At 35.7% G+C, this 15,365-nt stretch overlaps 2 protein-coding genes across 2 annotated transcripts; one reads left to right on the forward strand and one right to left on the reverse strand.

Moving 5' to 3' along the window:
* The first annotated feature begins 720 nt into the window (after positions 1-720).
* LOC137725961 (thioredoxin domain-containing protein 9 homolog) lies at positions 721-2,758 on the forward strand. The gene is made up of 4 exons (XM_068464806.1): positions 721-858; positions 938-1,213; positions 2,008-2,166; positions 2,246-2,758. The coding sequence occupies exons 1-4, from the start codon at positions 835-837 to the stop codon at positions 2,414-2,416; spliced, it is 630 nt and encodes a 209-aa protein (XP_068320907.1). The 5' UTR covers positions 721-834; the 3' UTR covers positions 2,417-2,758.
* Positions 2,759-4,615: 1,857 nt separating this feature from the next.
* On the reverse strand, positions 4,616-9,965 carry LOC137724927 (putative pumilio homolog 8, chloroplastic). Its single transcript, XM_068463566.1, has 5 exons — positions 8,713-9,965; positions 8,372-8,534; positions 6,816-6,979; positions 5,440-5,698; positions 4,616-4,732 (listed from the first exon to the last, which is right to left on the reverse strand). Exons 1-5 carry the CDS (start codon positions 9,963-9,965, stop codon positions 4,616-4,618), a joined length of 1,956 nt encoding a protein of 651 aa, XP_068319667.1.
* Between the last annotated feature and the right edge of the window lie 5,400 nt (positions 9,966-15,365).

The raw sequence follows: 15,365 nt of genomic DNA on the forward strand, positions 1-15,365 counted from the left end.
TTTATTTTTTAGAATTTGTGAATTTTCTTGTTTGGTGAGCTTAAAAGAACAATGAAAATATGAAATTTGTTATTTTTAAATTCTCAATCATAGAAATTGGGAAAATGAGACCTATTTATATGGAATTTAAATTTGGGAATTAGAGGTCTCAAATTCCAAGTTTTTTTTTTCCACGCGGAAATTCTAAATCTCAATCCACCTATACAATTGGTTGAATTAACCTTTAACAAAAATTCGATATACAAGTCAATAAATATTAAATACAGTACAAATAGCACTTTCATAAAAAGGGCCACATAGTATTACAGTTTCTTGGTAATTTTATTCTTTTTGTAAGTGAGGGATCTTTGATTTGATTATCTCCAACGGTGAATACAAACTAAATTATTATAGTTAGCCCATTGTGAAATTGAATTCACTTTCCTCACCCCATTAATGTAGATAAGGTAATGCTACGGAGATCAACTTTTTAGATCAAATTTTGTAAACAATATAATATAGTTGTTGATGATTGCATTATTACAAGTGTTGATTAATGTATTTATTTTTATTAATCATACTTAATTGTTTGCAAATTTGGATTACCAAACATTATTCACGTAGGGAATATCAATATTAAAAACAAAATAAAAAAGGATTTTGGATCATGTTGGACAAGGTCCGCTCATCACAGGCCCAGTTCGGTTTCAAACCCCGAACAACAAGACGCGTCGTCTGCAATCGCATTCTCCTCCAGAACACAAAAGAGACCGCCCTCTTTCTTTCCCTCTCTCCCCCCTCCGAAATCTCATTTTTCATCCGAAAAAAGCTTCTGCAAATTCATCCAATTCAACAATGGAGAACCGAGCGGTTCAAGAGGTAACCTCTCTCCTTCTCAATTTTATATACATTTACATATGTACATTAAAAAACTGAGCTTTTCGATGATTTCTGGTAGATATTGGAGAAGCAATTGCTAACGGTTGCGAAGGCGGTGGAGGACAAGCTCGACGAGGAGATCGCAGCCCTAGATCGAGTTGACGATGACGATCTGGAGGCGCTTAGAGAGCGGAGGCTTCAGCAAATGAAGAAAATGGCGGAGAAGCGCAGCCGTTGGATCTCCCTCGGACATGGCGAGTACTCTGAGATTCCTTCCGAGAAGGACTTCTTCTCTGCCGTCAAGGCCAGCGACCGGGTCGTCTGCCACTTTTACCGCGAAAATTGGCCCTGCAAGGTTGAATTTTAACTTTTTGTTTAAGTACCATTGTACGAAAATTGAAGCTTTCTGTTAAACTTCTAGTTTTGGGGTGTATTTTCTAGGTGTAATTGTTTGAATTTCGGCAAAAAAGTTGTAGTTTTAGTGTAAACTGTTGCGTTTTCTGAGCTTGAAGTGTGGAAAGTAGCATGAGGGACTGAATTTTGAATTTTGTATTTGGTGATTGGAGGGAGTGATGTAGATGCTGCGCTTTATAATCGGTTAAGTTGGGTTCGTTTCTCGCGGCACACAGAAGTTCAGGGGTATAAAGGGAGAAGGGAGGATGCAATTCTTTACAGAGAGGAAACAATATGAATGAAAAAAGGAAATTGTAGATGAGTTCTTTCGGAACCCTGTTGATAATTTGGATAGATATGGTGAAATTATTGAGCATACACCTGCAGACTAATAGTTTTGAAGTTTGGCATTTTCCGTCTTCTGGAGTTGCTTTTGGAAGTCTTTCTGTTTGGGGTTTGTTGATTGGAAGTTAAAATGTATGGACAATGTTCACAAATTTGTGGATGTTTTGGACATGAAGAAGTATTACTTTTGTCTTAGATGCATATTGTAGAGAGCTAGTACCTGTTCTGATTTCAGTGCTTATTCCCAAAATGTTTGATCACCTAGATGTATATGGGGCTTCTACAATATCACTTCTAGCTGTTGTTGGTATTGGTTAAATATCCTAGGTTTTATCTAATGAGTACTTGCATTACTGATAAAGTTTACTCAAAAGTTAGGATAAACAATTTATATGTACATTTCATTTGCAGGTAGTGGACAAGCACTTGAGTATATTGGCGAAGCAACACATGGAGACACGTTTTGTGAGGATCAATGCTGAGAAAAGTCCCTTCTTAGCGGAGAAGCTCAAGATTGTTGTTCTTCCGACCATTGCTCTTATTAAGAATGCCAAAGTGGATGATTATGTGGTATGTATAGGAAGGACTTGCACACCATAGACTAAATTGATAATTTGCTTTCTAATGGCTGGTGTCCATTTTGCAATAGGTTGGATTCGATGAGCTTGGTGGGAAAGACGACTTCAGCACAGAAGAACTGGAAGAGAGGTTGGCTAAAGCCCAAGTCATTTTTTATGAAGGTGAATCATCTATGAAGTCTAGTGCACAAACCAGGAGTGTCCGGCAAAGCAGCAAGGCCGACTCATCAGATTCAGAGTAAAGCCATAGCTATCTGTTTTGGTTGTTATTAAAAGGCAGAGCTGTTCTTCCTTCGTCATTTGCGACTTTTGGTTGTTATTGGAAAGCAGAGCTGTTCTTCCTTCAACATTTGCGGAGTCACAAATTCACCTGCTTTTGTGGAATGGCCTAGTTTATGATTTGTATGAAGTTCAGAGGTATTACTGCCTTTTTACGGTATCTTTGAGACCATCATCTAGATGGTATGACAATAGTGTCGATGCATGTATTAACGAAAAAACAAAGCTCTGTGAGCTTTTCGCAAAATATTAATCCCCAGTGAGGTAGTGAAAATTTGAAATTGTCTTGTGGTTTGTTTGCATTGTTTTGTTAGGTTTCTGCTATGTGGGGGTTACTGGTTTTTGGTCAACATGTTACACCAGTTGAGATTTCTCCTAAATGAATGTTTTTTTTGATCTGTGAGTCCACCTTCTCATCTCCTTGTGTTGTCGCTTACAAGATATGGATCCTCCGCTATTCTTGTTCCAGATAAATAAATAGAAATAAATTAACTGTTAAGGGACTTGGGTGTAGCCACCATGATTAGAACGGACCTGCTCTCTTATAAGCATTCAAGTTCAAATCTTCCTCACAACTAGGATAAATTGTTATCCAAAAGAACTGTTATATGCACTCGAGTTCAAATCTTCTTCACAACTAGGATAAATTGTATTGAAAAGAACTGTCAGTCTAAATGGTTAAAGACACTCCAAGATTATTATCTGGTTTTGTGTTTATCATCTAATTTCAGGGTACTTATTACCTAATTTTGGTATTATTTTTTAGATTTAGCTACAATACTTACACGTAGACAATTCCAATTGAAAGTTAATAAAGATAGAATAATTCTATAATCTTCACCCTAAGAGTAGTTCCACCGGAGGTGGAATAGCCCAGCACCTAGTAAAAAAACCAGGCTGGCACCCTGTCAATTCACTCCAGCCCGTGTGTTTGCCTAGCACCCAGCCTAAGCTAGTCTCCAGACCAACCCATTTTTAACAGACCTTGGGACCGGGCCATCTGTGTTGTTGCGCCTGGCGCATGGGCGCGAGTAGCAGACAACAAAATCAGAGGCGGGGCCCAGTGGCGCAGGCACACTAACATCTCCCTTGGGTGGGTGACGGGGCCCAATTTCTGCCGTTGGATTTCCAACGGTAAAAAAAAATTGAATTTCACTTTTAAACTGGACCGTCCGATCACAAATCAATGGTCCACGTTTTTTCCTCCAAAAAAAAAAATTTAAAGTCATAAATTAAAAAAAAAAATTAATTTTTATTATTTTATAATAAAAAAATAATAATATTCTAATAAAATTGACCAGCCTATTTTTTGTTTTAGGGGCCTATTACTATTCATTGAGGTCTATTACTGTTCACTTGAGTGGATAAATGCGCTAGGTGTTTGTGCAAAATCTTTAAAGATGGAATTGCTCTAAGGGAAGTTTTACACCATCATATGGCCCGTCATGAGTAACAAATATTGATTACTTTGTTTTTTGACATAAATATTATTGAATAATTTGATTTAGTTGATAAGAATGTATAATAAAGTTTGTTTTTAAAATAGTGACAATCTCCATTGAATTTTCTACGAGTTCAATACATAAGTTCAAGCCATTCTTTAGCAAGTAGCAGCAACAAAATCAAAGTCAAATGCTAGCGACAATCACCCACGTGATTGTTGATGACTTTATACATAAATAATTGAGAGTTATTCACGCATGCATAACTGTCAAAATTAAAATCTTAGCCAAACATATTAAAAAACACCATAGATTATATATCAATATTCTGAGATCAAAATCTCTATAACGTAGCAACATTGGGAAGCCTCCATAATCTACAAACATCCACCTAATGGCTTGGTTAGTGCATCAAGCGCTTGAAACACATGCCATATTATAGTGCAGATGAACTCTTCCTCCACGCTAACTTCCCTACCACAAGGGCCTTAAAAAAAGACAACATAACAACAACAAAGTTTAGTCCTCCTAATACAATTATACTATAATTAACAACCACAACAAGGTTGCCACTAAAACATTTAGCCTAGCAACAACAATAAGAAGTCGACTCTAAAGAGTTAGGGATAGAGAGATAATGCAACATAACAAAAGCCCAGAATCGGCAAGGTTATGGCGCTTCCGTCTGCTGGTCAAGCTACATTTTGTGGTTTACATGATTTAGTAACGATGCCTGTGACCCCTGGTTTTGTCCAGCACCCTTTTCCCGTAAAGATGACTGTGGAGATAAGGGTAATGGCTCCGAACGAGTTGCACAAGAGTATTATGAGCAGCTCCCTGCTTTGCCAACAACGAATACAGATTAGATCACTACAACATGTATATTGGTATCAAATTGTTTTTGATTGTGCACACAAGTGATAGAGAGCTAAGCGCTCTAACCATGACTGTTTATTCCTTTAAGACATGATCAGTGGACATAAGAGGTAACAGAAAATGGAAAGTTCAAATTTCTTCGAAGGTATGTATGTCCAAGTATTGGAATTAAAAAAAAAAAAGAAAAAAGCAAAGTAGGTTGTGTAATAAGATAAGATTAGAATACATCAGACTTTTGATTCGCTCTAATATAACGGGGAAAAAATAAGGAAGAAAAATTTCATCCAACAGCGGTATGAATTGTTTCTATCTATCGCTATGTGACTGGTCAAGTGACCTAGTATGTAATGACAAATAGATCATTAGATAGACACATAAACACTATACAGTTTCATGAAAGTTACAATAATCCAACAACAAAGGAGGCATCCAAGATTACTTAACGAAAGAAAGATTATTAAATTTAATAATTGTTTACAAGTATCAAGGCAATGTCCTCTCTTTTTAGATATATATATAAGATTTTATGTCACCGAGTACTGAATTATCAATCTAACACCATACATTTTAAATGAGATTACCTTCATATCGATTTTTGGATATTGCCATAATCAACCCAAAGGAGTTAACAAGTTAGTGCAGCAAAAGCATTTTGTGTATGATTTTACCTTGGATACTCCCAGAGCAGATTGAGCAACATAATTCCCATAAGGATCTTGAAGAAGAGCCAAAAAGTGTGGACTATTAATCATCTCGTAAACAATGGTATTGACATGCTCTTCTCCAGCCTCTTTCAAGATCTTCTCAACCACATTACTGCCATACTTATTCATGCATAGATTAACAAAACTACCTCCAAGTTGTGCTAGTATGTCAGTTGTAACACGCGGGTTCTTTAATCCAATTATGTACTGCACGACATAGTTCCTGGTAAAAAACAAAAAGAGAATATAGTATCATAGATGTTATTTGTGTCAACTACAATTAGATTAAGGTAATACTTGTGAGATACCAGAGACATGTTATGTTTCTACTATAGTTTAAACCTTGTTATTTAGGGAGAAGGATTCTCTCCCCTCCTAATCTCTCTCCCCCTTCTTCCCCTCCTATTTACTGTCACGGTTAAATTACGTCAACATCTTATATTGATTTTATTTTTATGAAGACAATAAGACAAAAAACAATGTGTGAGAGGAGGGGAAGGAAGTAGATGGGAATAGGAGATTATTTAACTTGTAATTATGAGCTCGAAGTATACATAGATATTACGTACCTTTGTAATCAACCAAGTTCATTTTTCATAGAAATCAATCCGAGCTCCTTATCTTCGTTGAATTCTTAGAAACCCTAGAATTATTGCTATCTGTTCAGGAACTATATGGAATAATCACTGACATTTTCTGAATAGGTATGACGAATCCGATCATTATGGCCGATTAATCTAAGCACTATCTAGTAATACAAAGTCCACCTAAATCACGGTCCAAATTAACAAGCTAGTTATATTAGAAGGAAAACTAACGAAAAGGGTTTGAAAACTTATCAAGAGTGACTTTTCAGAGTAAAAATGTCATTTTCGTTAAAAATGAACAGTACCGAAAATGTTTCGTTAAAACTCCCATTATTATATTGCCTATAACCATAACAACCTGATATACAAGTTAAGATATGACCTATTTAAAATTATAAATAAAGTTAACATATGATTGTTCCTTCAGATAAATTCCAAATGCCAAGGAAGTTCAAAAACAAATTAAAGGGAAAAGTGTGATTTCACGACTGCCAACATATTGCCCGCAGTTCTCTAACGAGATGAAATGACGAGGTGGTCTAATTTACCCTAACGAATGGTTAACAAGAAAGAAGTAAATATATCTCAAACAATAGTATGTACACTCCATCTACTCGTTGCGTTGATGACTACATCACTCACATATCGTACTGAAGTCAAAATCAACAGAACTGTTCCACTTGAGAATTGAGAAATGTAGTTAAGCGTAAAACAATTTACATATATGGCAAACATGTAGGTTAGAGGACAAACCCGTATGGATCTTCAGAGAGAACTCGAGCATTTTCAGTTATGTCAGCCACAAGACGCTCTTTGGCTTCTGTATAAGCATAATGAACACTACTTTGCACTAAGCAACACCCAAATTTGTCTTTTGCAAGAGCAAGGCAGTTTTCGTATACTAATTCCAGAAGACCCTGCAAAATAATAACAATTTGCAGTTGAAAGACCTATAATTGGAAATTAACTCTCTACTATGTAAGTTCAGCTACAAAATCTATATAAAATATACCATGACAACAATTCATATTATACAACTTAGGTGCAAAATTAACCAAAATTAAGATCTAACTAATTAATCATTACCAAAATTAACAAATTTTTATCCAAACATACGAAGTATTAGAAAGTTGTGGCATACACTTACAACATGTATCCCAAAGCCAATGTGTGTATTGAAGAACTAGCTAGCCACATACCCATGCATAACTTCTAATGTTTCGCTGTGCTAATTTCTTGTTATTCTATCGATTGAAGAGCCAATTCTTAAAAGATAATGAAATAGTTCATCCTTCTAACTACAAGTTTGTTTTATTATGTATTGCTTGTTTATGAAGAACAAACAGGTCTTAAAGATAATAAAATGGATGATACTTTTAACTATAAGCTTGTTTCATTATATATCGCCCCTCTATGAAGAACAAACGAGTCTTAAAGATAATAAAATGGTTGATCCCTTTAATTACAAGCTTGTCTCATTTTATATTGCCCCTCTATGAAGAACAAATAAGTCTTAAAGACAATGAAATAATTAATCCTTTTTAACTACAAACTTATTTCATTAATTATATATCAGATCTATAAAGAACAAACAACTAGAGATAATAAAATGGTTGATCCTTTTAACTACACACTTGTTTCATTATATATCGCACCTCTATGAAGAATAAAAAAGTCATTAAGATAATAAAATGGTGATGCTTTTAACTACAAGATTGTGTATATACTTTCTCTATGAAGAACAAATTGCAAGACAAGTCCAACAGGAAAATTAGTAGTTCAAAAAATTATATTGAGTTTCCTTCAACATCATATTTTGGACTTGATTGTACATATATAACTAATTAATGTGTACATAATTTTTTTCAAATGATAAACTTTTTCTTATGCATTTTATGCATATAAAGTTAAAGACGAAATGAAATGTGTGCCCATTACAAGCCAGCTCTGTTTTCACCTATCCAACATGAAAATTAGTAGGTCATACCAGTTTGTCATACATATTCAAATGCTAAACAAAACTTAAAGCTTATACGTTTATCCTTGTGCATTGAACAAGTAATTTATCCTGGGTACATTTACAAATGATATATTATTGATCCTTTAGCTGCAAGCCTTAATTTCTTCCTCCATAAGATGATAGATAGTGCAGTAATTAAATCAATCATACTTAATAAGATACACGATAAAAATAGTGGTTGATCAATTTAATTTTTACACACACACACACACACACACACACACACACATATATATATATATATATATATATATATATATATATATTATATGAAGAGCACATTCCTTACCTTGGCGGATTCAGGAGAGAAATGTTTCAAGCAAACTTGAATCACATAATAACCAGGCTGGGTCTTGCTCAAGGGAATCGTTATATGCTTCAGAATCCGCATGAATGCCGACTGTTGCTCTCGGGTTTCAACGCGCTCCAGCAGTTTCTGCATTGCTCGACTTCTGTACAATCAAAAATTGGTTTTCGGTTCACTTAAAATAATTTTGAGGACTTATAGCTTCGGTGGTAGAGAGTACTTTACATTACGACATGAATGAAGATTTTGAATTTGTCATCACCCTCACTTACTGAAATAAAAAATTACAAAAAAAAAAAATATCAATGACGTATCATTTGTACCCGTGCTGATCAGTGCATATGTCCTTGAGTTTTTTCTCATCACTCATCACCAAGTCAAGCATTTTGGACAGTCCTTCTTTGTTGGTGGCTTCAACAAGTTTCTGAACAAGTTCGTTGCCGAATTGATCAACCATCAATTCACGGAAATCCGCCTCTATGACCTCGGAGAAAATGTTCGCAATTTCCTCCGGCTTGCCCTCCTCCATCTTCTTCTGCAAAAATTTAGACCCGGCATGATCTTTGGCCACCAAAGCAATTTGGCCTCTTATTTCTTCTAAAGTCAGAGAGAAAGTACTTGGATGCTGCTGCCGTGCAGATCCATTAGCAAACCTTGATCCCCTGATGGCATGATCATGATCTTTGGTAATTAAATTATTACTAGTCATCACTTGGCCCCTTTGTTCCAATGACGATGATGATGAGAAATTAGTACTTAGACGCTGTCGTCCTGACCCATTAGCATACCTTGTTGATGATCCGCGGCTGCTAGTTAATCCGTTTCGCAGCGAATTATTAGGCCTCATTGGATGATATCCATAAGCACCAAATTGATCAGCAGAGGAAAATTGAGCAATATTATTTGGCCTAGAAGTACTACTACTCCCACCCCGACTCGCCCCTCCTGTATAAATAGGTTCCACCTCTATCAAAGGAAAATTACTGCGTGCCACTGACAAAGAATGGGGAAGAGCACCATTGAAATTATGGTTATTAGTGATACCATGATTGGAAAGGGATCCATGAAGCCTCACGTATTGATCCATCAACAAAACATACTGATTCTTCAACCTCTCCAAATATTCCTCCTTCTCCTGTACATGATGAGGGGATGGGTATTGAGTAGTAAAACCATTACCTCCTGAGAAGCTGTTTGCTCTTAGATTCGACGCAGTACCACCTAGCTGAGGCTGATGATCATGATGATGAGAATTGTTATTCGAAATGCTCAGTCGATTCAAAGCAGCAGGTAGATGATGCTGATTTTGGCTCTGATCAGCCAAATCAGTATTATTGTTGAGATTGGTGTTTTGTGAGGGGTTAGGGTTTTGGTATAGATGATTTGGGAGCATGGCGTTTTGATAAGAAACGTTCCCCAGACTAGGGTCCCAACAGATGTCCGGCAAGGAAGCAGAAGGAGAATCGTGACGAAGGTGATTTTCAGGGAAGATGTAGGGGGAGAGGACTAGATGGTCGTTGTTCGGGGCTGTAGTATTAAACCATTGAAGCGCAACCTCTCCTCTCTTCATCTCCATTAATATTATGCTTTGTAACCGATCAAATATGGGAAAATTGAAAGAGAGATTAGAGAGGAGGAATGACTGTGGCTGAGGCTGAAGGGTTTTAAAGACCTAGGTTGGGTTTAGAGATGTGTAAGCTATATAGAGATAGAGAGAGAAGGTACGAGGTTTTCACAATGGGGAACATACATATATTGCTAGCTAGGGTTTAATCCAAATGGGCCTATAATTATTTTGCACCCAAAGAGAGAATATCATAATTAAAAATATAAGATAATATATACAGACATTAAAAAAAAAGATTTGTAGTTGGGAAAAGGAAAATCAAAAGATTTTAGGCGATGAGAAAAGGGAAGAGTTTGAGTAATATGAGGAATGTTTTGGGTTAACAGATTTCGGGCTTTGAAAATAAAGCGTTTATATCCTTGTCAATCTCTTACTGCATGAAGTTGACACTCATCGACCAATAGAATTACTCTTCATTCCGCTTCACTCTCCCATTCAGCGTGGTTTCTAGGTAAAATGTGGAATATTATTATGATTCTATTTTCAATTTACTTATTTTACTTTTTCCCCGCTATGTAGTTCTTGCTAATTAAGTTGAATTTTAGTGAAATACCTCTTTCTCTTAGTGTCAAAGTTCGTTGGAAAAATTGTTTTAATTTTAGAGAAAGACTTGGTTTTATTTTTATTACATGGAGAGACAAAACTCATTTAAATATGACTATAAAAAAAGGGTGATGCGAGCAAGACTCAATTTATAAATAAAATTTTGTAAACGAAATGACATGAAAGTTAATGATTGGATTATTACTTAAGTGTTCATCAACGTGCTTATTTCTATCGGCGACATATCATTTAGTTTGTAAATTTTGTCTCCCTAACATTACCCATTAAAAAAAAAAAGGAACAATTGTTTAAATAATAATACAATCAACCTTTACACAAAGATATGGAGTGGTTTGGTGGCTAATTGGTTGTTGTGGACTCCTTATACCAGGTTCGACTTCTTCTTCAGAGCATGTGTTACTTTAATCACTACTACAATAAACAGTTTCCGTGACGAACTTCAACTTCGGTCGCTTAAACATTGGCACGATGAAAACGTCGTTGCACAAAGGTAGGGGTATCATCGCGCCAAAACAAAGGGTACGATAGCTTCTTGTTGCGTTAAGTTTACGGCCACGACAACTAGTCGTTAGATAAGGCTCTATGAGACGAAACGAATTGTTTCGTCGAGTAAACAAGAATGCAACAAAATTTGTCACATAATATTTGGTCTTCGAGTAATTTTAATATTTTGAATTTTAAAATTTTCGTCGTTCAAGATACTGCGCGACGAAGGTCTTATAGGATGAAGGTATTACGCCATGCAAAGGTTTTTCTTAATTTTTTTTTCATTTATATTTTTGTTAAATTACATATTTTAATTAAATAATTTGTAATTATTTTAATTAAATTATAAACAATAATTAATAAATAGCAAAAAAAAATATTATATAACACACACACACATATATATATATATATACACACATATGTATGAAAATGTGCGTACAAGTTGAATTTTTTTTGTTTATAATATCTGAATATTAAAAATAAAAAAATAAAAAAAAATAACTACAGAAGAAAGTCGTCAAGGTCTACTGCGTCGGCCTGCTGGGTGGAGTGGTTAGGAGCTCGAAGATGGTGAGGAACATCTACTGGCTGAGGAGAAGCTAGTGCATCAAGAATTGGAAATCAGACAACTAGAAAGCGTGTAAGATCTAGCTCGTCTTACTGCCATGGGCCGCAAGCTGGGTGTACTGTGTCGAAAGCTGAGTAGTTTAGGCCGCAAGCTGGGCATTCTAAGCCACAAGCTTCTGCTTCAGGTTCACAACTTCCTGCGTCAACGTGGTGTCTCGTGCTCTGTCGGGAAGAGAAGGCAGTAATGTCACGATGTCGTGGATTTCCCATCCCTGGGACAACCTTACCAAGCCTACGATCGAGCATCTGATCCAGGGACTCATCAATGACATTTCTTAATAGTTTTTCATGTTTTTTGAATGCTTCACTGTCCATGGTTGGAGGGGTGTCATCTTCCCCTTCCTAATTGGTGTTCATCGAGGCATATGGATAAGCGTCATTTATAATATCTATAACTTGTTCATCACGATCCACATTAGATTAAACAGTCTCCACTCATGTCACGTATGAAGGTGAAGCATGGTCTAATCGTTCCCCATGATAATTTCCCCTACTATAGGTCACCAATACCCCATTATTACTAAATGAAATTGCACATTTTCGAATGTCTCCAAATTTGAGTTGTTACACTTCATACATAGACACCGGATTTGAGTTAAACCGTGGTTGTGGCTACTTGTGAATTTAATAAACTGATCTATTCTATCCAAGTATTTAACAACACCTCTGTTCGGATTCTATACCCATTATCTGTCCATTTTGTTTGCAAACACAATTAAAGTACTATGATTACAACAACTTCAACTATGTCTTGTCACCTTATCCCTTAGTGTAACAACATAGTTATGTAACGTAATATAAGACTCCATCAAATTAGATTTCGACGTGAAATTTTTTTTGGCATTCCTACAGTTCTTCGAGTGCACAACGTAGCTAGCATGCACTTGTAAAAAGATGTTACCAAAATTTTCATAATCGAAACCTAATTCATGAACCATAAACTACGACACATAACTGTGCATTCCCAAACTGTCTAAAAAATTGGACAATTCAAGAATCAATTGGACTGCAGTCATGTTTCGCATCTATGTATGAAATCCAACTAATTCTCAAATGGAAAATTAAGTTTTTCTTGAACAAAAGTATATGAAGTTAAATATTGTTAATTCCATACAACATAAATATTTTTATACATGATGCACAAAAATATTTGCATATAAATAAATTAAATCACAAAAATTACAAGAAATAAATTAAATAACTTAGATTTATAAAAGACAAATTAGTGAAGAAAATACCATCAAATTCGTTCTTCACAGATAATCGTATACAACAACACTATAGAAAGAAAATTTAATTTTGTTAGTTTGAATTCACAATTGAAAATTTTAAATACAAAATCAAATTGCTTACTGGAGAGGGATAGATTGAGGAAGGGATAGGAGATGGAGATGGAGATTGAGATGGAGATGGAGGGAGATGGAGGATGAATTTGAGAGAGAAGGGAGTAAAGGATATTTCAAAGAGATACGAGGGAGGGAGAGGTAGCTGCTGCAGTTCTTGTGCAATTTTTGCCTTTCTTGCGGTTGGGTACCTTGATTATAAACACGAGATCTTTGTGCGATGAAGGCTTCATCGCGCAACACATATGTCACCGATTAACCCTAATTTAATTTATGTGACGAAAGATTCATCACTCAAAGTATCTTTGTGCGAACAATGTTGAATTCGTCCCACAAAGTACCTTTGCACGACCAAATTAACTTTCATTGCACATAGCACCTTTATGCGACAAGAGCTTTATCACGAGAGTTATTTATTAATTTTTTTAATTTAATTAATATGGACTAATTTTTTTTACTAAATTAAAGAAAATAAAATATTTAAATGAGATATTTAAATCGTCCATATAATAAATCAAATAAAGCAAACAAATACTTAAAGTAAATATTTAATCCAAATACAAATTAAGAAAATATTTAAGGTTACTGTTCACAAATGGTAATATAATCTGATTACATGCTAAAAAAATTATTTTATTCATCCATAACATCTAAATAAAACATTTACTGCGCTGGAGGTGCTTTTGCATTTCGATCGGTGTCATGCTTCCACTCCTGGTAACGCCTCTTGAATATGCAATCGATGAAATTCATCAGGTTAGGGTCCGTTTCATCAGTAATAAAATCAACCTAATTGGCACTTACTGATACCTCATCCAACAAAGACTTCTTTAGGTATTCTGGCATTTTTTCCAAGATACCAACTCCCTAGGACACTCGTTCCGCACCTATGTTGTGCCCAAGCATGGCGTGCGTCTCCCTCTTTGATCTTTTAAGCTGCATGTCATAGTTGATCTGCCTTGGCCCGTCATTATTCTCGCTTCTGGCCCACCCCTGACATTTTTGTTGTTGTTTCTCTACAAAAAAAAAAAAAAAAAAATTTTAATAATCAAAGTAAGTCGTCAACTTTTTTTAATAGTAAACCAGTAAAGAACTTCAACAACAAAAAAACCATACAATTCATACAAAAATTTGGTATTACCTGTCTAAGATCCTTCTTTTCATATCCCTGTTTAATTGGAGCAACAACGGAATCGAACATCTACAACATTATAATTTGACTATATTTGAAAACCCACAACTTATGAGACATAATTTATAAATTAAAATTAGTTATTGAAACAAAATTGTTCTTCATTTAGATATATAAAGACTTACCTTGGAAATGAAGATTGTCGATAGAAAGAGTCACGGAAAAGGGAAACAAGAATTGAGATATGAGGGGTTTAGGGGAGAAGAAACGAAAGGATGAGGGATTTAAGGAAAATGATGGGAAGAGAATGAGGAAAAAGGGAGAGTGGATCTAAGATTTTATAGAACTCATGAACCTTTTACACGATGAAGCCCTCGACATACAAAGTCTGCATAATTACTCTGCCTTAAATGTCTCACAGACCACACTGACCATTTCAAAGTGCTTTACGCGACAAAGTGTTTGTCGCACAAGTTTTACACGACAACCTGCTCCATTGCGCAATAAATTGTTTGTCGTGCAATATATTGGTGCCAAATCTTCATTTTACTGCCTTTTTTATTCCAGAAATTGCACGACAAATTATTCAATTTGTCATGCTAGGCCTTCTTGTGCGGAGAAGCTTTCGTTGCCTAATCTTTTCATATATTTTTATGGCCTTTATGTTTGTGCGACGATACCTTTATTTTGTCCCGCAAAGGACCTTTGAGCGACGAAAACTGCTTCATTGCTTAAAATTTGGTCGCGCAGAACTAGTGTATGTTTTGTTCAACAGCTGGTATGTAAGACCAAGAGCATGTGTACTCCTCCCTCCTCGAAGAAAAGTTCAGTATGCAGGCCTACCCGAGCGCGATGAAGACCGTTGAGCAAGCGACGCATGGTGGAAATCCCCTCATCAGTCTTGCAAGACGATTGAGTTCGAACAACTTTGGGTGCCATTGGGTGATTTTGAGGAGAAGATGGGAAGAAAATCAGAATTAGGGGGCAAGAACTGAAGAGCGAGAGAAGTTTCTAGAGGCTCTAAGAATTTTGGGAAGTTCAGGAGATTTGAAGGATAAAAAAAGCTAAGGTACTTTGCTAAGGAGTTTAAAGTGAAGATTACATAGTGAATGGGTAGTTAACGTTTATAATTATGGGCTAGTGCAAAGGTCCAATTAACAATGGCTGTTTTAAATGGCACAAGTCTCGAATGAA

The sequence above is a fragment of the Pyrus communis genome, chromosome 2 (assembly GCF_963583255.1).
Source record: "Pyrus communis chromosome 2, drPyrComm1.1, whole genome shotgun sequence".
NCBI lineage: Eukaryota > Viridiplantae > Streptophyta > Magnoliopsida > Rosales > Rosaceae > Pyrus > Pyrus communis.